The following is a 19,044-nucleotide window of genomic DNA, read 5'->3' on the forward strand; positions in this document are numbered from 1 at the left end:
CAGTACCTTCCTATAGCCAGAAGCTGAATTCTTAGAAATAATATATTCAATAAATTCTTATTTATTATTTACTATTCCTGTAATATTTCTTTTTCAATCATAGGATTCACCTTTGCTTTTCTCAACACTTGGAGGAATGGTTTGCAGAATCCTTGTGCAACTCCTATGTCTTTGTAGCTGCCAAGAAAGAGGAGCTGAATTCAATACTCCTGCTACATCTTAAGTTGCATCAACAAAAGCAGGAGGAGATACAGACAAATATCTACAGTGTTCGAGCTGGTATTGACAGTTTTTTTGTATTCTGAGCATCACAAGTCCTCATTTAGAGATGGTCCTAAGTGGGCCAAAATCTCTTTCAGCAGTAGTTGACTCAGTAATAGAGGACAATACAAAGCAGTTGAGTGTCTATAAATTCCCAGTATACTATGCTGCTCATATATTTTTAAAATGACATTTCTTTTCTATAGCTCTTCCTGTACCTAAGGAAGAGCTGTGTTATTTTTTTTGTGCTGTGTTATTTTTTTGTGCTGTGTTATTTTTTTTTTTTTTTTGGAAAAATAGCAGTGCCTTGATTAACAACTGGATTGTAGAAGATCTTGAACATTATATTGCAAATGTTTGTGAATTCTTATCCACCTTGAAATTATTTAACAAGAGTTTGTGGTGTACAAAAAATATTTTACAAGTGTTGCAGAAAAAGAAATTAGCAAGTTGAGAGAGCCAAAATGTCAGGGTGGAGCTTCTGAAAACACAAGAGGGAGGATTTAATTCTGATATATCATTGAGCAGCTACAGAGCATCTTCTAATAAAAATTCTTTCTGCATGTGTCAGGGAAGTGTCAAGTTTTAATGGTGATGAAAATATATTTTAGACAGGCTTGTTGGTCTTTAACATATAAGCTAAAAAATTCTTTTGGAAAGCAGGCAAATAATTTTTCAATTTCCCTTTTTCTGCAGAGAGGATGTGTGCTTCTTCTGGTAGCTTTCTTGAAGTGATTGGCTGGCTCTTGTTTTATCCAGCTATCATTCCAGAAAAGAGACCAAAACCTATTTTTTTCTTTCACTCCCAAAACCAGGAAAAGTGTATTTTCCATTAAAAAATGTAACCTTTAGTTTTGTTACAAGACTGACAACAGAGAAATAATGGAGATGTCAGCAATGACCAAAAAAAAGGAAAAAGAATGCTTAGTGTAAACAAGAGACATTTGTGGTTTGAATGGATTAGGAGCTGTTAAGGATCTATGTCTTTCACAGGAGAAAAGTCAAAGAAACCAAATTGAATGTATTTAATTTGTATGTTTTAGCTACCATGAGGTCTGGCTGTGTTTATTTTGCTGCTGCTGCTGATCACACGTTAACTGAGTGTTGTGATAGCTCACAGTAAAGAGGAAATAATATCCCTATTGTAAACTTCCTTTCTTCTCAGCGGAGCTGTCACTTCACAAAGAGCACCTTGAGTGCCACTGTGCAGTGCTGGCAGAAAGCCTGGAAAAGGAGAAAGCTGAATTCCTCAGATTTTCAGACCAGCTCAATAACCTCAACACAAACTTTCATTCCCGAGTCCATAACTTGGAGTATGACTTGCTCCACACTCCTGTGACTGAGCAGTAAGTGTGCCACTGCTGTTGCTGTGAATCTCCCTAGTTAATTACTCCTGATTGCTGTCTGAGATGTTTATGGTTTGCATTCTCAACCTGTTTATATGTAACTTTATATGTAAGAGCAATCAGCTCTTCAATGAAGGCTACATCATAAAACTTGAAAACGTAAAGAATTTCATTCTCTTTCTCTGAAGAAATTAAAGTCAGGACTGAACACATGGAAATTCTCATCTCCTTTCAAAGTGCTGGCAGTCTTTAAGTAGAAAAGGTGTTTCATCTGCTTAGAGTTTATCCAGTCTACTGAATGTGCACAGTAATATCAGTTGATTATTTGTTTTTGAAGAAAAGTGGCCAGTAATATCAGCTGTTGCTGATATCTTCCATGGGTTCATCCAAACCATCCCAGCTCAGGGAGTTGCTTTGAGAGTCATAAATCACTTTGGAGTCCTCAATTTTTCTCATGTCTTTACAGCCAGCAGTTGCTGAATCATCCCATGTGTTCCTCTTCAGACATGTTTTCCCTGTCTTTTATTATTTGCTATTAGGTCAGCTTCTTCCAGCAATAATGTGGAATTAGAGCTCTGCAACCATCTGGAATCAATCAGGGTTACTGTGAGAAGTTACCAGGAGCACTTGGAGGAAGCTTTTGGAAAATTAAGGGATTTGAATGCTGCTTTTCTCAAAAGTTGCAGGTACATAGATTTCATGGAAGTGTTGTTTATAAATGGTGACTTAGTTCTGGGAATCGGTGTTTGTTGCACAGACTGAACAGTAAAAGTAATGTTTATTTTGTTATTCATCTAGTTTCCTATTTAGAAAAAGAAATATATCTTGTTAAACCACAATTATTATGCTGTTTTCATCACATTTGTGTTATTTCAGGGCTGTTTAGCTAAAATGGTCTTGGAGAAAAACGACTCACAGCCAATTGTTTATATGTTTGCTTTCAGATTATTTTCAGAGGGTGGTGACTTTGCATCCGAGGAGGTAAAGTTTTCCAGTGAGTGTCTTCAGAAGGAAAGTAAGCAAATTGACTTGATTGAAACTTCAATCAAGACAGATGTGAAGAAAATAAAATCGAGCTGCTTGGAGCAGGTATGCAGAATTACATTATTTCAAATGATGTTTTCTATTGACACATTTGATACAATTTGCAGTCAGCCTGCTTTCAGATTAGAACTATAAGTCTATCCTGTTTGGCAGTTACATGACGTAAAAATTTAGTAGAATGGCAAGTTCTATCATTTATGTTTTAAAAACTGAAAAATTACCTTGTCCTGTCTTTTGTTTCTGACATTCTTAAAGGCTACTGAACTTTTCAAGCAGTCTGGAAAAAAGTTTGCTTCTCTGTCTGTGAGTCAAGCCTTTATGGAGAAGGTCCATCAATATTTGAGAAATCTACGACTGCAAATCAAATCAGAGGTACAAACAGAAACATCAGAACTTTGCTTAAATTCAATAAAATAGTTTTCTTTTATACCTTTGAGGAGATTTTGGCTGAATTCATAGTGGACAAATACTACATAATTTTTAATGTTAATTTAAAATCTGTTTTCTGTCACTAGCCACTTGAAAGTTTATTTTTAATACTGCTGCAACTGTGCTGGAACACCGGCCTTGCAGCACATTGAGTACGTACATCTGAATTCACCAATATTTTTGTGTGGTGCAGCTGCTTTTGTGAATTACTGTTTTCAGCTTCTCCTCTGAGTACTGGGGATTTTTAACCAGTTTTTATCAGTGGTTCTAATGGTTTGATAGTGGAGCCTCTGAAATTCCTGTGATTGGGGACTTTACTTCTCCTGTTTCTTAAAGTTTGCTTCTGCTTTAGGTAGCAAATTCCAATTTGCAGTCACTCACAATTAAGTCTTACCTGGAAAACCTCCAGCAGAAGAAAGATGCTTATGTTGATTCTACTGCAGATAAAGAAGCAACTTCTAATCAGCATGAAATGGTATTTAATATGACTTGTTATAAATTGTTATTAATTAGGTACAAACTAATATTTTTGAGAAAGACTTATGTTTCTTTGGGGCTGGGCAGAAACACAGAATTTTTGTTCAGAAAGGTCCTTGTCCTGCATTCAGCTGGGATAGAGTTAATTTCTTCTCAGTAGCTGTCACAGTGTTGTGGTTTGGATTCAGAATGAGAATGGTGTTGATAACTCAGTTTTTGCTAAGTCCTGTTTATCCTAAGCCAAGGACTTTTTTTTCCTTGTCTCCTGCTCTGTCGCTGAGGAAGTTCACAAAGGAAACTGGGAGGGAGCATAGCTGGGACAGGTGACCTAAACTGGCCAAAAAAGGGATATTGCAGCCCATGGACTGTCATGTCCAGTCTATAAACTGGCGGAGTTATCTGGAAGAGCCAGCTTGGGCTCAGGAAGGGGGGTCTGGCATTGGTCAGCGGGGGGTGAGCAATGGCATTGTGCATCACTTGTTTTTCACTTTTTATTATTATTATTATTTACCATTATCACTGAATTTCACTTTACTTTAAATGATTAAATTGTTCTTAACATACAAGTTTTTGATTCTCTTCCCTATTCCATCAGGGCAAGGAGGCTTGAACTGTGTGGTGCTTATTTTCCATCTGGGTTTAAAACTCCAGCAGTCCTTTTGGACAGTCAGTACCTGTTTTCCTGTTTGCCAAACCAAAACCTCAGCCTCTTACACAATCTCATTGCTTCCATGTATGTGTACATAAACTGGCAACAGAACAAAGGCAAATAATATTGTTTGCAAGAGTCAGCATGTGTGAAAAGGTTAGAACAGTCAGTTTAGTAAATACCATCTGTTTTATCATATCTTTCAGGCTTTAACTTCTGAAGAGTTGTATGCTTTTGCCAGAGACATGTTGGAAGAACTGAAAAAGAGGTGCGAGTATCTTGACTGCTTTGAAGTAAAAGCAAAGATCCCACCTGCCACTGTAAGATAACATTCACATTCTCTGTATTTTATTTAATATTGGGAGAATTTTCATATGTACATGTTTTAATGGCTTTTTAGAATTTCTGCTTTGAATTCTCAAATGAAAATAGAATCTGCATTATGCTGAGATGTCAAAGACACTGTAACATTAGGACAGCCTTTTAAGAGGTTGAGTAAATCAGTAAGTTTACAAAATGCTGAAGAGATACATGGCATTGCAATGAGTTGCTCAGTTCTTCACAAGAGTTTGTTTTCAAGCTATAGCACTATTCAGAGGTACATATTTCACAGGTTTCTTTAAATTGTTTTTTTTTTTTAAATCCCAAATGTGTCCTGAAGGGATTTTGTTTTTATCAAACGGGTTGTGTTTTCTTTCCTCCCTTTCCTGGAAAGTCTGTCTTTATTTTGTAATCTCAGTAGATCATTGTTTTAAGAAGTATATCCTTAAATACTGTTTATGATGATTATGAGAACCTACTCTTAACTGCTTTGAAGAGTTTTAGAGCTGAATAGCTGTAATAACATTGCTGTTAGAATGACAAAACATTTATTTCAGCCTGTGAAGCAAGATATTGTCTGTTTAGAAAATTTGCTCTAGTAGTCAGCCATTGCATGGAATGCTTTCACTAACTGCCTGCTGTGGTCTAGAGGGCTTCATTCTTCTTCCCATTTCAGGAGGCCTTCACCACTCCTGGCACAGATGGGACATTGCAAGAGCACTCAGCCACTCCTGACGTGGATCGGAGGTCACAAGATTTCATTGCTCCTGCTGTTCCAAGAGAGAGTCTCAGAGATGAGAGCAAAAGGATGGTGATGGGACTGGATCCTGACAAATTCCCTTTGTTAAATCCAAGTGGAATGGGTACTTCAATGTTTGATGATATGGCAATAAAAGTTTTTGGAAATTTAGCTGGGTAAGTACTTGTTAGCCTAAAGGTATTTTTCTGTCCATCTCTTTATTTTTCTTTGCCCACAACTAGTGAATAGACTCATCATAGGTAATACTACTAGATAGTTTCTAATCAGTCTAAGTTTAAAAATTAATCTAGCTGAGACTGTTTTCTTTTAAACCCAAGATTTCTCATAGCCAAAAACACCCCTTTGTGAGTGACATCTAGTATACAATGATAAATTTTAGGTATTTAATTTTTGTCTTCTAGAGCCTTATTTTAGTTAAAGGTGACTACCTGCTACATAGTTGACTGAATACACAAAGTGTAAAATGAAGAGTGTGACAAATGTTTGATTTGCAAATAGTATTTGAATGTAGTTTTGCTTGTAGAAATTCCAAAATTCCAGTTAAACAATCAGCCCTATGAAATTACCTCTATATACACTGTCAGTTGTAGAAGTAACCCTATCTGTTAAGTAAGATCTCAGACATTTAACTCACTTAGCACATGATAGGGATAGAGAACTTGCCTAGTTTGGTATATAATATAGTATAGAACATAAAAGGACAGGATATGCAGTAGTACTTTGCTCTTTATTTTTTTTTCTTTTCAGATTTGACCCATCAAAAAAATTCCAAGACCTAAATCGGGGGAAAAAGAATCCAGGTGTGCCTATTTTTCTTTTAATATTTTCTTTTCATGTAAATTGTAGTTCCTGGCATTTTACTGCACAGGTCTAGCATGGTCCAGGCCAGTGGCTTCTATGCTAGGAATTCTGAGATATTTGTGCTTCTCAGCTCTTTACCTGAACATCTTTACTTAGATAAAGATGATTTTGGCCTCCTAAAGCAATGAAAGCTGCAGAATGAGATAATAATTTTATTATAAAGAGTGCCTGTGTTTGTGATAGCAAAAGGGAAATGGGGTTGAGAAAAGAAGCAGAATAGAAATCATTAAGTATATAGGGAATCAGGAATTCTTCTCACACTGTATCATCATCTACTCAAAGGTGAACACAGAGGTAACCCCAGATGCTTCCTACCTAGTGTTCCCATTCCCTCATCTCTTCTGCAGACCTTGACTCTTCCAGCCATTTCCAAAGCTTTCACATTTGCAAGTCCCTATGACCACCAATACTGTGAATGTAACCCATTCATTCTCTTTCTTTACCTGCCTTCACTTTGCTTTAAATCTCCTCCATCTATCATGCATTTTCTGTGACATTCCTGGGACTCATGCTCCAGCACATAACCTTTACTGCTATTGCCACTTCTGGGTTACTGCAGGCCTGGCTGACAGAAATGATTGTTCCTGCAGTTGTCCCCTCCATATTGTAAGGAAACATTATAGAAATAAGAATACAAAATATATATAGACATAAGAAGCACTTCAGTTGGCATTTGTGCAATATTCTTCTTTTCTTGTTACTATAAGCAATTCTTCCCCCAGTAAAGAAGAGGGTATCTGATGCACATTCTCAGAAGTCTTCTAGCAAGAGGTCATCTCGAGATGAAACCAAGAGAAAAAAAAGGTGAGAACCCTAAAACAAGGAATTCCACTTCAAATATTCCTATGCAAGAATTTACCTAAACTTTGTCTATTCATTGAGTCTTACAGCTTGTTTGTACAGCCTTCTTTCCATCTGCTCCTTATCACTTGGAATCTCTGACCTGTTTATGTCCACATGATCAGCTTTGTGGGTTTTTTCCCCCCCAGATTTTGACTGGAAAAATATTATTATTCTAATTCTCCTTCATCTGCTGCTGTTTTGTATTTTAAAGTTGTTGAAATACAGACTGACCTTTAAATGTGGCTTAATTTTCAGGTGTGCCTAAATAGTTTGTCTTCATCTTAGTCCACAGATTGATGAAATGAACTACTGTAATAGTGAAAACAACAAAAACATTTTTTTTTTTTAACTGAGAGTTTAGAAGAGAATTCTGAGAATATTTTTCTGTCAAAATACTACCTTTATATTGTCATGGTTTGGGAATGCTGTTCCCAATTTTGTGCTCCTAGCAAAACACTCCAAACTATGCACTGCTTGCTCACTTCCCTTTCCCTGCAGCAGCTGGAAAGGAAAATTGGAGGCACAAAAGGTGAAGATAAGGTTGAGATACAAACAATTTACTAGAAACAGTGATGAGATAAAAAAACTAATAGTAACAGCAGCAATGTTAATAGCAAAGTGTACAAGAGAGGCAAGTGATTCTCGTGTGAATCCTCACCATGAGCAAACCCCTGAGACTGCCACCACATTCCCCAGCAGCAGGGACCCTTCCAGCCACCCCACAATGATGAGAGGTGGTAGAGAATAAGCTCCAGGTCCTGGCCATACCCCCTCCTGGCTACTGCAGAAATAAACCCCATCCTGGCCAGAACCAGGACACACAGAATACTGGTTCTAGAGTTAGGCTTTATCTAATTTTTCTCCAGTTTCATGTCTGTCATATGACTGACTAGCTCAAATCAACAGCCAGAGAAGGAAAACACTTGTGGATAGTTTCAAATTAATGTTTTTCCTTTCCAGTGAAAAAGGCAGAAAATCTCTTACCAAGGATGAGAGATTCCAGATATTTGGAAAGAAGGCTACAGAGTGTGAGTAAGTAATTTATTTTCAGAACAAGAAGTTAATCTATAAAAACCCTCTATGTATGTATGTATGTATGTATGTATGTATGTATCTATCTATCTATCTATCTATCTATCTATCTATCTATCAATCATTGTGACTTACAGCGTACACCATTGAATTTTGAGGTATTTAGCTTTGATATTTATAGGTCAAAGTACTTCCAGAAGAGTTCCTTTTGCAGTATAATAATAGTAAAAATGAAAGTCATCTGGTTCATTCTGTCTAATGTCAGAATGAACCAGATGACTTTCATTCTGACTTTCATTCAGAATGAAGTGGGAGGTCTTATTGGAGCCCATTTTGTACATTTATCAGAAGTGAGTGGGGAATGTAAAATAGCCTCTCTTTCAATTATTTTCACACCTAAGAAGACAAACACATTTTATATCTTCATTCTTGTGCTCAATATTCCATTAATGGGAATAAACAAGGAGCAAACAGGTTTCATTCCTCTTTTCTAAGAAAATTATATATTGTTTCTTCATATGTGCAGCTGTAGTCTATAGAACTGAGATATTTTGTACATGCCATGCAAAACTATTCAAATTAATGCTTAAGATGTTTAAGTGTTTGGGAATTTTATTCCATATTGTGTTTCAAAATAATTCCAGTAAACAGCTGGACCCACCTTGAAATATTTTTGCTTTATCTAAAATGCATGGTAAGCTCTTTGGGCACAGGAATTTGGCTAAGATTGCTTTTTTTTGTGACAGTGACATGGCAGTGCTCTCCAGTGAGCAATTACAATAGCCCCTTGTCCTGGCTGCATATGAAGGGAAGCTGTGCTAATGTGGGGGAAGGTTCTTAGGCATTCTGAACATTGATTTGTCTATGCTTCAAAAAATGTACTAAAATTAACCTGAACAAAATACTTGAAAAACAGTGAATACTGCCAGTGTGATTATTTAACAGAGTGGTGATATTTTTAAAATTTTTTTTTTTTTTTTTTTTTTTGTTTTCAGTACTTTTAAGGGGATTATTATGAATATTCTCTGGAATGGTAACAACACCTTGCTCTGCCTTGGTGAGGTAAGGAAATGTCATATTCTTCAGTAAGTTCTGCTGTACTCCTGTGTCAGAAAAATGATTTGCTTCTTTCAGCATTTGGTAGACTCCAGAAATTTTCCTTCCTACTATTATTTACCTAGATTTGATGTGTTAAAATATGTTATTAACATTTTTCTGGTTTATCTTTCCCTTCTGCAGGAGTTCTATGGAGACAAGAAGAATCCTTACTTGGGAATGCTTGAAGATCTGCCAGACACATTTGAACACTGGGCAGAAATGCTCAGAGTGAAACTACTGTCATACCAAAGGCAGACAGATGATTACTACAATTTCTGTCTTAGTGGTAAATTTATTCAGTTAAGACTTGCATTTTCTGGTGTATGTAATTTTTTAGTATGTAAGGTGAAAATTGCAGTGACCAAGAATTACATTGTTGTCATAATCCATCACACTCAGTGGAAAACTCCAGCTGACTTTACTGGAAATTGAGCCAATATTCTTTTTGTATGTATTATCAGCTACAAAAAGTGTATAAGGGCACTTGACTAAGTTAAAAGCCCTGTACAAAGTCACATCTTTGAGCAAGTGTATGTTTCTCAAAGCATTGTGCCTCGAAAAAGGAATGTCAGGGACACAATCTCTGTGAGAGAGAATTCCAGGCTGTTTGTGTCACATGCACACCCTGTCTTTTCCAAAAAGAATTTCGGGATCAGCTGAAGTGGTTTGAGGAGAATCTCTCTTCTGTTTCCCAACTGGTCGTGGAAAGTCTTTTAAGAGAACATGAGCAGAAACTCAGCTCTTTTACTGGTCAAATTCAGCATCTCTTCAATAGACAGCTGAAAGATTGGGAAGATATGAAGGTATGTATCATGGACATTCTGGAATGCTTTGTAGTGTAACCCTAGGTAAGTGCATCAGAGTGATAACATTTTATTTTTCTCATCTCACTGTTTGCCTCATCACTCTCTGCTGAGCTGACCACAGATACAGTTTTCTGTGTTTGCACTTAGTCTGCTTAGTTCTCCTGAAAGCTTTGGATTTCATGGAACTCTGTCCCTCCTCTCCTAGCTTCCAGCATTGGGCTGCCTCTTTCTAATCTTCTCAGCTCTGCCTGTCATCTTACACTTGGATTGTCAACTCCGTGAGGGCTGTGACCTTGGAGTATGGCCAGACAGCTCCTAATGTATGGGTGCACTCCTCTGTAAGAACTGTGATGCAGGGATAATGAAATACTATATTTACCATCATTCATAAAAGAGGCATATTTTGTCAAGTAATATCAGAACTGAGATCAGAATCATAATGGAGATCACACAGAAAAGGCTCCAGTGTCTTGAGATTGTGTCTGAGTATTAAAAATTAGGTAAAAATTACAAATACAGAAATGTAAAAATTACAAATATAGAGATATAAAAAATACCTTACTTACCACGTGGTGGAAAAGATGATGATGATTTTTTGTTGAAAATGAATCCCCAAGTGAGACCAGAGGCCAGCAGAGAGGCACTTTGGTGCATATTGCACTGCAAAGCTTATATCCAGACACCCAAGAAGTAGCTCCATTTTCCTTGTCTTTCTGAATACCTTTATAGAAAATGTTTGTGGTTTACTTCTTCCTCTTTATGACTCACAGTATATCCTTTACTGAAGGCATTTCTTTCTTCCATACTTGCTAAAAGACTATGCACCGGAGAAAATTACATTACTCCCTAGGACACCCAAATAACTCCCTTCAGCTGGAGGCTTTGTGCCAAGAGGAAATAAAAAGGCAAAAAGAGCAAACTGATGGTGTTTACCTCAACACAAAGATGCTGCAGGTAATTGTAAAGCCCTTGCTTAATGTGAACTTAAATGTTGTATTTGGAAAGAAGGGTGTATTTTGGATACATTTTTCCTCCTCATCCAAATTGTTTTTCAGTTTTAAGCAATCCTGTTCTTATATTGCTATATTTTAAGTGATGCATTGTCAGCATTAGATCAATATAGACATAAATATATCTGCACACACACACAGCTGCTTAGATACATTGTAGAACTTATTGATATTTTATATCATTCATAGAATCTGCTGGCTGTGAGCTTAATGGTGGGGAGGAGTATTGGCTATGGTGGTGACATGCTCTGGTTAGTTCTCTTACTTCCAGATAACAGATGCCTGGAAGGGTTTCTTCTCTGTGTATTTCATCAGTGCAAATAATGACACTTTTCTACATAAGATTAAGAGCTGAAATAAGCTGAATCTACAGGAGAGATTCAGGAATCAAAATACTTTTCCCCCTTAGTCCCCTGGGTTAATTGAAGGTTGGTTCCCCAGCATTAAAGCCTGTTCTTTAGTTCTCTCAAGCCACCTTCTCTAAATTCTACACTGTCTGCAGAGTACTGGTATTTTGAATTCCATAGTAGCTCCTTCTACTCCTAGCTCTGCATACAGACACAGAAACACAAATATCCTGATTGAGAGTAACACCTGGGCTAAGCACATCTTCTCTTATCGCGTTTAACACAAATGTGTAACTACTAGGTACCTGTACTCAAAACTCTGCAGTTTTTTGATCTTTAGATAATCAGGCAATGTTAAGAATACTGCAGAGACACTTTAAGACCCTTTTATGCGCAACTTTGAGCCTTATGTCTGTTATCTGCACCTGCTGCAGAATGCCAGGGTTTGATATTTGTGTAGTCTTTCAGAGCCAAGTAAAAAGGAGAGGAGATCCAATTATCAAAGGAATTCCTCTCACTTGTCTCCAATGTTGCAACAGGATTGTGCTGCTGAGTGTGCTCAGAGCTTTTTTTCTGCACTGGCTGCCCTCACTGAAAAGCTCCTGTTGGAACTAGATGAAACCATCACTGTTGATGATGTAAAAGTAGCAGGTAAGAAAAGAAGAGATTTCTTGTTCAGGCCTCCTCTCCCTTGTCAAAGATTGCAGCAGTCTGTCCCTAGGAAGAGGAGGTTTTGATATTAAGATTATTTGATTTAAATTAAAAGATTTGCATAATAAAGCATGCAAAGCTATTTCTTGAGTGTGAAGAGCCTTGAGCTGCACAATTATTCCAAAACAGTTGTATTCCTGACATTGTTTTGTTTCTGCTGAGCATATCTTCTGTTACCTCCCAGGAACTGAAATACCCACAGAGAAGATGCCAACTTTATTGTGTCGTGAACAAACTGAACTTCCTCCAGGAACCTCCAAAGTTCAACACTTAGTCAAACGAGGAAGGAGGTAGTATTTGGAGATACTGGACACTGTTCTGTCTAATTCCTCTGCTCTGAACTCATAACCAGCCCTGTCCTGATAGTTTTTGCTGCACTTGTTGAAACTGCAGCTCATCATTAGTACTGTCATTGAACTAGTAATGGGGTAGTTTGAGTGGGTAATGATTTTAAAGAAAGGGTTGCAATGATCCAAATAATGAATCATGTATAGTATTGTAAAACAATACCATGTCACTGCTATTGCTATGCCACTTGTTTGTCACTAGTTATCAATTCATTACATTCAGATCTATGAATAATCTGTGTATTGTCATTCAGAAGAAATTAATTCTATACTGTGGAGAGATCCTGATGCTTTAAAATAACATATGGTTGTACTAAACAAAGATGTTTTTAGGGTAAACTTTTTGTAGGAAAAAAAAATAACATTGATCTTTGGCACCTTAATCCAAGTAACTTGAATTAGTATGATCTGTTCTCTAACTTCTTTTCTCATGAGTTTGATTTGGTTGGTTTGGTTTTTTATAGGTCTTGGCCAGGCATACCCGAGACTTCTGTTCCTGACACTCCCGACTATATTCTCTGCAGAGGAACTGCATCAGTTTCAACAGCTAAGACTACCCTGGGCCATCTGTCAGTGGTGGATGCAAGACAAGCTGCATACAAGGTGGGTCTGTGGGGAAGGACTCTTGAGTGGGTTTGGTTTTTTAAGAAGACAATTACAGAATCTTAGTTATGTGTGTAAGTTTTTAAAGTACACAGTGTTTGCTGATCTGAAGGTCATATTATCTGTGTGAAGGAATCCTTTCTCATGTCCATTTCTTTGTGATGCTGTCAGAAGCAGGCTGGGTTGGTTCCTCATGGAGTCTTCTCATTCAGAGACATGACAAAGGGGAATTGTTTCAGCAGAGAAACATGGATGGTGTCAGAAACGGGACACTGCATTTTGGCAGCATCATAGTTCCAAAAGCAGCTGTGCCCCAGTACCATTGCAGTCCTGCTTGTTTTCACTCACCTTTCTTTCTGAAGCCTATAGCTTCAGCCTGAGATCACAAAAGCTGATTTTCCCATAAAAGATGAAGAGCTGTAAAATATTTCATACCTATCTTTTATCCACAACTATCACAGATGACTGTTTTCACCATCACAAGAATCACTCTTTCTTTATTGAGTCTGTTAAAAGAATGCAGACAACTCTGCCTCTTACTGGCACAGACAATGGTTCTCAAAACAGCAGTGCTCAGCTGTTAGGATAATATTTTTATGTTAAATCACTTGGAGATGTCTTTATGCATCTGACCTGGAAGTAATTGTACTCCCACTGAACTAAATTAACTTTTTTAAAATATCTGCTTTTAATATGGGAATGTAAAATATACTGTCAATGATGGCAAATGCCATCAAAACTATCAATTTGCATGTGTGTTTTATGTATCTAGTTCTGGTGCCCAGGAACCTGATTACAGCACAGATTTGAAGGGAATGTGGTTGTTTGGATACAAATGGCTGGATAAAAGGATTGGATATAAAATGCATGCACACCACAGAAGTATTTTCCTACATGTGTGTTGCATTAAAAATACAGTACTTTATGTTTTGGAGCATGGACTCTTTAAGAATAATAAAGTGCCTTGAGGTTTTTATGGTGGTCTGCAAGCTTCTGTCTAGAGGAAATTACTTTTTAGCAGTTTTGTAATAGTTCAGTTCATACTTTTGAGTTAAAAAGTTCCAGCAAGAGCCTGAATGCATCCTGTGTTGTCTTGAGAGAAGGCAACTCCTTACTCTTCAGAACTAATGGAAGTGAGATAAAGGTCTTGCATTTGAGCAAAATTTAAATAATGCTGATAATTTAATTTCAGAAGTCTTAAAAAAAAAAACACAGAAGGAACACAGCTAATAGTTAATTATTCATATTAGTTCTGTTCTCAAAGGCAAAAAATAAGTGGCCTCTATGCAGTCTTCTGACACAATGGATCAGAACCTGGATTTAGGCAAATAAAAATATATTTCATCACTACTAATTTTGTCCTCAATTGTTGGGGTTTTTTATACAGAAATACAAAAGTAAAGTTGAACAGCTGTTTGCCCAGATCAAGGAAGAAAGTGCAGATCAGCTGCTGGCAATTCAGCGTTGGAGTGATTGGTGGGAAGAATCTGTCCGCAAGATCAAGAGACTCTACATCTGAGATCAGTCAAATTTTGCTGAGCTTTGTTGGTGTAAATTGACAAATTTGTATGAATGTCACTGATAATTTTTATCTTATTAATCTGCTGCATTGAAAGAAACTACATTTTGCCTTTTTGTTTGTTTTGCCATGTTACCACTCGTTTCTTCATATTCAGGCTTAAGACTACTACTACACTCATCTTTACATAACCACCTGGTTTGGCTTTCAGTATTATCTGTTTGTGCACATGAACCCTCTGTGCAAGGGCACTTAATGCGTATTTATTAGCAGAGTTTACAGGATTTTGTTGCGATTTTGCCCCTGAGAGCTGGTTTGGTCTGAAAACTCCCCAAGGCATGAAAGAGAACTATCCCTAACAAAGCACCCTGGCATCAAGGCCCCTGTGCCCAAGCACTTCTGCACTGAGACCTCTGACTGGAGATGACCAGCCTGAGGAAGATACATGTTTTATGTTGTCTTGATTAAACAAGCTTTGACTTGCTTACCCTTCCCATTCCTTGCCTCATCTCTCCTACCTTGTGTTGCCTACCCTTGCCTCCCACTTTCTTTCATTGCCATGCCTTGCCTGCTCCTCTGTTGCCTTGCCTTGCCTTGCCTTTCCTTCCCCTCCTTTGCCTTGCCCCTCTGTTACCCCTTACTTTCCTTGCTATCCTTTGCTCCTACCTTGCCCCGTTCTTTCCCCTCCCTTTTCCCTTTTCCTGCCTTGCATTGACTCACCTTTCCTATGCCACTCCCTTGCCTGGCCTTGACTTTTTTTACCTTGCCCCTCTGACTTACTCCTCCCTGCCTTTCCCTGCCTCCATCTTGCCCCTCCCTTGCCTCTCCCTTGTGTTGCCTTGCTTTTCTTTGCCCATCCCTTGCTTTGCATTTGTTTTCCTTCCTTTGCCAATCCCTTACCTTGCACTTCCTCTGCCTTGCCTCATTCTTTCCCCTCCCTTTTCCCTTTTCCTGCCTTGTATTGACTCACCCTTCCTATGCCACTCCCTTGCCGGGCCTTGACTTTTTTTACCTTGCCCCTCTGACTTACCCCTCCCTGCCTTTCCCTGCCTCCATCTAGCCCCTCCCTTGCCTCTCCATTGTGTTGCCTTGTTTTTCCTTGCCCATCCCTTGCTTTGCATTTGTTTTCCTTCCTTTGCCAATCCCTTACCTTGCACTTCCTCTGCCTTGCCTGTCCTTGCCTCCCCCCATGACCCCTCTTGCATTGCCTGCCCTTGCCCCTCCCTTGATTTATGTTCACTTTCCTTTCTTTGCCCATCCCAGGCTCCACTCTTGCTTTACTCCACTCTTTCCTTTCCCTTGTCTTTCCTTGCCTTGCCCCTTCTTTGCTTTCCTTATTTTACCTACCCCTCCACTGCCCTTTCTTGCCTACCTCTACCTCACCTTGCTTTCATTTTTCCTTTCATTGCCTCTCCCTTGCCTTGCCCCTTCTTTACTCTCTACTGTCTTGCCTTCCTTCCCCCTCCACTGCCTTTTCCCTCCCTCCATTATCCTGCCTTTGCTTTCCTTCCTTTGCTATCCCTTGCCTTGCTGACCTCCTCCCTTTATTTCTTTGCCTTGCTTTAACTTGCTGTTGCCTTTCCCCTTGCCTTTCATAGCCCCTCTCTTGCCTGCCCTTGCCCTGTTTTGCCCCTCCCTTGTTTGGCTTTTCCTTGCCTTACCTTACCTTGCCCCTCCGTGGCATTGCCCCTCCCTGTCCTTCCCTTGCCCCTTCTTTGCCTCACCCCTTCTTACCTTGCCTTGTGTGGATTTTCTGTTCCTCCTGTTTATTGCCCACATTCATACACCAGAGTGCAGTGCCTGGGTGCAGTGTCATGGATACTCTCTTCTTACTATTTCTCTGCTGCCATAGTCATTAAAATAATTTTCTTCCTCTCTCTGAATTCTTCTGCTTTCACTATGCTTTTGTGGTTTATCTGAACCCTGGTGGGATAAAGGGATAAAAGTAATCTGGAGGTAATTGAATTTACACAATTTCTAAACAATAATAAGAATTCTTAAATGGGGAGCTGGTCAGAGAGTCTGGCTTTTTTTTTTTTTTTCTTCCCTGTGAAATGCTCTCCTTTGCCTGGTTGCCTTTGAGACAGGCTTTTTTATGACAGTTCAGCTCAAAAAAGACCATGTAACAAACAAACCTCTCGACCCCAGTGACAAGAAAACAGCCTAAAATCAATGCCCACATGGGCAGTCTGGCTGTCCCACGGGCAACAGGACACAGCCCACTGGCTTTTATGCTGAAGTTGTTTTATTGAAGGCTGTGACCTGAATTCCTTAAGATTTTGCTGAACTGCATCTGAAATGGGGAGAACACAGACAAGCTGTATAGATGCTGTCGGTAATTTAAAATAATTTGTTTCACACACAACCCAAGATAAGCTGTCGTAATTTAAACATATTTTATTTAAACATAAACAATAGTGATACTTAATTAAGCATAGATATTTACTTTTTAAATATTTGTTTAACCACACCAAACCACCAAGCAAACACATCTACCACACTTGGCAAGACCAGGGTACAAAATCTGAAGGCAAGCTTAATTCATTTTTGCTGAAGAGCACCATGATTTATAGGTTGATTCCGTTGTCCTTCAGTTGGGGATGAGGCTTTTGACACATTTTGCTGCCTGCTGGATGCTTTCTGACAGGTGGGAGAGAAGCATTTATCAAAATCAGCGTGGGCAGCAGCAGAGGGGAGGATTCTGCCCCTCTGCTCAGGTGAGACCTCACCTGCCTCCAGCTCTGGGGTCCCAGCAGAGGAGGAACACGGACCTGTTGGAGTATCCAGACAAGGCATCAGGATGATCGGGGGGATGGAACACTTCTGCTGTGATAAAAGGCTGACAGAGTTGGGATCGTTCAGCCTGGAAAAGAGTGGTGAAGAGAAGGCAGTGTGGCCTTTCAAGTACCTGAAGGGAACTTACGGGGACAATTTACTTACGACAGCATGTAGTTACAGGATCCAGAAGAGTTGCTTACCACTAGGAAGCACGGTTAGATTAGATATTAGGAACAAATTTCTCCCTGTGAGAGTGGTGAGGCCCTGACAGAGGTTGCCCAGAGAAGCTGTGGCTGCCCCATCCCCCGAAGTGTCTAAGGCCAGGCTGGATGGAGCTTGAAGGAACCTGCTCTGGTGGAAAGTGTCCCTGACCATGGCAGGAGGGTGGGATGAGATGGTCTTTAAGCGCCCTTCCAATTCAAACCATTCTATAATTGTGTCCCAGAAGGGGGACTCCCCTGGGACCGCACAAGAGTTCAACACCGATAGCAAGCCGGGCCGGGCCGGCCGCGGAGCCGCTAGCCCCCCGCACTTCCCGGGCCGCCGGCGGGGCTGTCGCCGCCGAGAGCGGCCGCCGTCCCTCCGCCGTCCCTCCTTCCCTCCCGCCCTCACGCCGTGTCAGCCGTGCGCGCGCACCCGCCCGCCCTCTCGCCGCCGGAATGTGGGCGACGCTGTCCCGGCCCTGAGGCGGCTGCGCGGCCCCACCGGGCTGGAGGCAGCGGCAGCGCGGTGAGGACGGTCCGGCTGCACCGGTGAGAGATCGCGACGCTGTCCCGGGCCTGCCCCGCCGGGGCGAGTGGAGCGGAGCGGGTGTCATGAGGGGCGCAGGCGGGGAGGTCGCCGCTCCCGCAGGAGAACGGGCGCGGGAGGAGAGGGAGCCGCCGGCCCAGCCCGTGTGACGGAGGATAGATAGTGCCCGCTGACTTGAGGTGGCTCCTCCGCTGGCCGCGGGCACCCGGGGCGGCGGGGGCGCGGGGCGATGGTCCCGCCGGTTCGTGTTATTTGGTGTTTGTCTGTGCGCGTGGAGTTCCCTGGGCAGTGGCGCTCCGGGAGGAGAGGAGCTGGAGCACAGTGCAGGATTTAAAAAATAAAGTTGTTTTCGTGGTCAGGAATGCGAGAGCGCTGTGGAAGCGTTTATCTCCCTGCCTCCTCCGCGGGAAAAGTGAAGTCACTTCCCAAGAGCCCAGACTAGCAAACTACTGTCCTAAATCCGTGCCGTCTGCATGCGTCAGTTTCATTCAGTTTCATTCATTTTCATCTACGTTATGTTTTGTTTTGGGCTGGTTGTCTTTTTCTTTTTTTTTTTTTTCTTTTTTTCCTCTGGTTGTTTGTTTCATTTCTGGTGGTTTGTTTTATTTTTTAAGCCCTCTTCCACTCTCTCCCGGTCCGTAAGCTGGTACAAAATTCTTGTCTTTAGATAAAAGTACTTGAAAGCCTGCTGATACCATCTGAAGCAGGGACGGCAGTGAAGGAAATGGACTTGCTGACTCTCCTCCTGGATAAGTTCCTGCAGTGTCGGGTGTACTTTGCTCCTGCTGTCATTCTCTCGAAGTTGTGTTGCCACGAGTGCTTGGTTTGCTAGTGCTGTGAATAAGGCATATCCTGCCACATTTCACAGCTGTATCCCTCCATCGTGGGGCCTAAGAGGGGGGAAAAAAGATTCAAAATGTCAGTTCTTCTTTAAAACAGAGAAAAAAATCTAGTGACAATTAAGAAATAACTTGATTAGGTAAGCATTGCTTGTCTCTATCCCTGTCGAGCTCTAGTCTCAGAACCACGTGGTTTTTCAACTAAAACTTTCA

General features: G+C 40.2%; 2 protein-coding genes and 1 long non-coding RNA gene across 18 annotated transcripts in view; 2 read left to right on the top strand and 1 right to left on the bottom strand.

Annotated features, from left to right (window-relative positions):
- Positions 1-14,564, top strand: part of CCDC180 (coiled-coil domain containing 180) — a 28,424-nt gene extending 13,860 nt beyond the window's left edge. For 11 of the 14 annotated variants that reach the window (XM_059854574.1, XM_059854571.1, XM_059854570.1 and 8 more), the window contains 19 exons: positions 104-279; positions 1,427-1,607; positions 2,147-2,293; positions 2,552-2,696; positions 2,907-3,023; positions 3,433-3,555; positions 4,413-4,526; positions 5,204-5,442; positions 6,035-6,087; positions 6,856-6,952; positions 7,952-8,023; positions 9,019-9,085; positions 9,263-9,407; positions 9,764-9,924; positions 10,744-10,881; positions 11,824-11,935; positions 12,180-12,285; positions 12,807-12,945; positions 14,333-14,564. In XM_059854574.1, coding sequence (XP_059710557.1) covers positions 104-279; positions 1,427-1,607; positions 2,147-2,293; positions 2,552-2,696; positions 2,907-3,023; positions 3,433-3,555; positions 4,413-4,526; positions 5,204-5,442; positions 6,035-6,087; positions 6,856-6,952; positions 7,952-8,023; positions 9,019-9,085; positions 9,263-9,407; positions 9,764-9,924; positions 10,744-10,881; positions 11,824-11,935; positions 12,180-12,285; positions 12,807-12,945; positions 14,333-14,464 — 2,464 coding nt within the window. In that variant the 3' untranslated portion in view covers positions 14,465-14,564. Of the gene's footprint in view, positions 1-103; positions 280-1,426; positions 1,608-2,146; positions 2,294-2,551; positions 2,697-2,906; positions 3,024-3,432; positions 3,556-4,412; positions 4,527-5,203; positions 5,443-6,034; positions 6,088-6,855; positions 6,953-7,951; positions 8,024-9,018; positions 9,086-9,262; positions 9,408-9,763; positions 9,925-10,714; positions 10,882-11,823; positions 11,936-12,179; positions 12,286-12,806; positions 12,946-14,332 lie in introns of those variants that run through there. The other 3 variants (XM_059854575.1, XM_059854577.1, XR_009487535.1) reach the window with 3 other exon arrangements.
- Positions 14,565-16,846: 2,282 nt separating this feature from the next.
- Positions 16,847-17,817, bottom strand: LOC132330797 (uncharacterized). The gene is made up of 2 exons (XR_009487437.1): positions 17,194-17,817; positions 16,847-17,104 (listed from the first exon to the last, which is right to left on the bottom strand). It is a non-coding gene; the product is annotated as an uncharacterized LOC132330797 (long non-coding RNA).
- Positions 17,818-17,859: 42 nt separating this feature from the next.
- RABGAP1L (RAB GTPase activating protein 1 like) overlaps positions 17,860-19,044 on the top strand; it is a 227,286-nt gene continuing 226,101 nt past the window's right edge. For all 3 annotated transcript variants that reach the window (XM_059854584.1, XM_059854586.1, XM_059854587.1), the window contains exon 1: positions 17,860-17,994. The gene's annotated coding sequence lies outside the window, so the exon portion shown is untranslated. The remainder of the gene's footprint in view (positions 17,995-19,044) is intronic.

The sequence above is a fragment of the Haemorhous mexicanus genome, chromosome 9, assembly GCF_027477595.1.
Source record: "Haemorhous mexicanus isolate bHaeMex1 chromosome 9, bHaeMex1.pri, whole genome shotgun sequence".
Taxonomy (NCBI): Eukaryota; Metazoa; Chordata; class Aves; order Passeriformes; family Fringillidae; genus Haemorhous; species Haemorhous mexicanus.